Genomic DNA, 846 nt, shown 5'->3' with positions numbered 1-846 from the left:
CGTGCTCCCCTCCGCCTCGGGCCGTGCTCCCCTCCGCCTCGGGCCGTGCTCCCCTCCACATCCGGACAGTGCTCCCCTCCGCCTCGGGCCGTGCTCCCCTCCGCCTCCGGATCGTGCTCCCCTGTACATCCGGGCCGTGCTCCCCTCCACATCCGGGCCGTGCTCCCCTCCGCCTCGGGTCGTACTCCCCTCCGCCTCCAGGCCGTGCTCCCCTCCACATCCGGGCCGTGCTCCCCTCCGCCTCGGGCCGTGCTCCCCTCCGCCTCGGGCCGTGCTCCCCTCCACATCCGGGCCGTGCTCCCCTCCACATCCGGGCCGTGCTCCCCTCCGCCTCCAGGCCGTGCTCCCCCTCCAGGCCGTGCTCCCCCTCCGCCTCCGGATCGTGCTCCCCCTCCGCCTCAGGCCGTGCTCCCCTCCACATCCGGGCCGTGCTCCCCTCCGCACGGGCCGCAGGAAGTGAGGAGAACCGCGGCGGCCCAAGAAGGCCATCCCGGGCGCTGGGCGCCGCCCTCCACACCGCAGCGGGGCGCCCCCTCCCGCCCAGGCCCAGCCCGCCCCGCCACGGGCGGCCCCAGCCAGGCGTCCGTGGCTCACGCCTGTAGTCCTGGCTACTCAGGACGAGGATCGCGGTTCGAAACCAGCCGGGGCAGGAAAGCCAACTAACCACCAAGAGCTGGCCACGGAGCTGTGGCTCGAGCGGTAGCGCGCCAGCCGTGCGGCGTGGGAGGGACAACGGCCGCGCCTCAGTACCGGCCGGCGGAGTCCAGCGGCCCGGGGCCGACGAGAACGCGCGGGGTTACTACACGTCGGGGCGGCCCGCGGGCGCGAACCCGACACTGACCCCGA

General features: G+C 75.4%; 1 protein-coding gene across 1 annotated transcript in view; it reads left to right on the top strand.

The window, feature by feature from the left end:
* Snx2 (sorting nexin 2) overlaps positions 1-846 on the top strand; it is a 39,618-nt gene that overhangs the window by 612 nt on the left and 38,160 nt on the right. The window contains exon 2 of the mRNA XM_013015546.1: positions 70-456. Coding sequence (XP_012871000.1) covers positions 70-456 — 387 coding nt within the window. The remainder of the gene's footprint in view (positions 1-69; positions 457-846) is intronic.

The sequence above is a fragment of the Dipodomys ordii genome, unplaced genomic scaffold, assembly GCF_000151885.1.
Source record: "Dipodomys ordii isolate 6190 unplaced genomic scaffold, Dord_2.0 Scaffold27, whole genome shotgun sequence".
Taxonomy (NCBI): Eukaryota; Metazoa; Chordata; class Mammalia; order Rodentia; family Heteromyidae; genus Dipodomys; species Dipodomys ordii.
The sequence above is the reverse complement of the archived record's forward strand: the minus strand, read 5'-3'. Positions and strand labels throughout refer to the sequence as shown.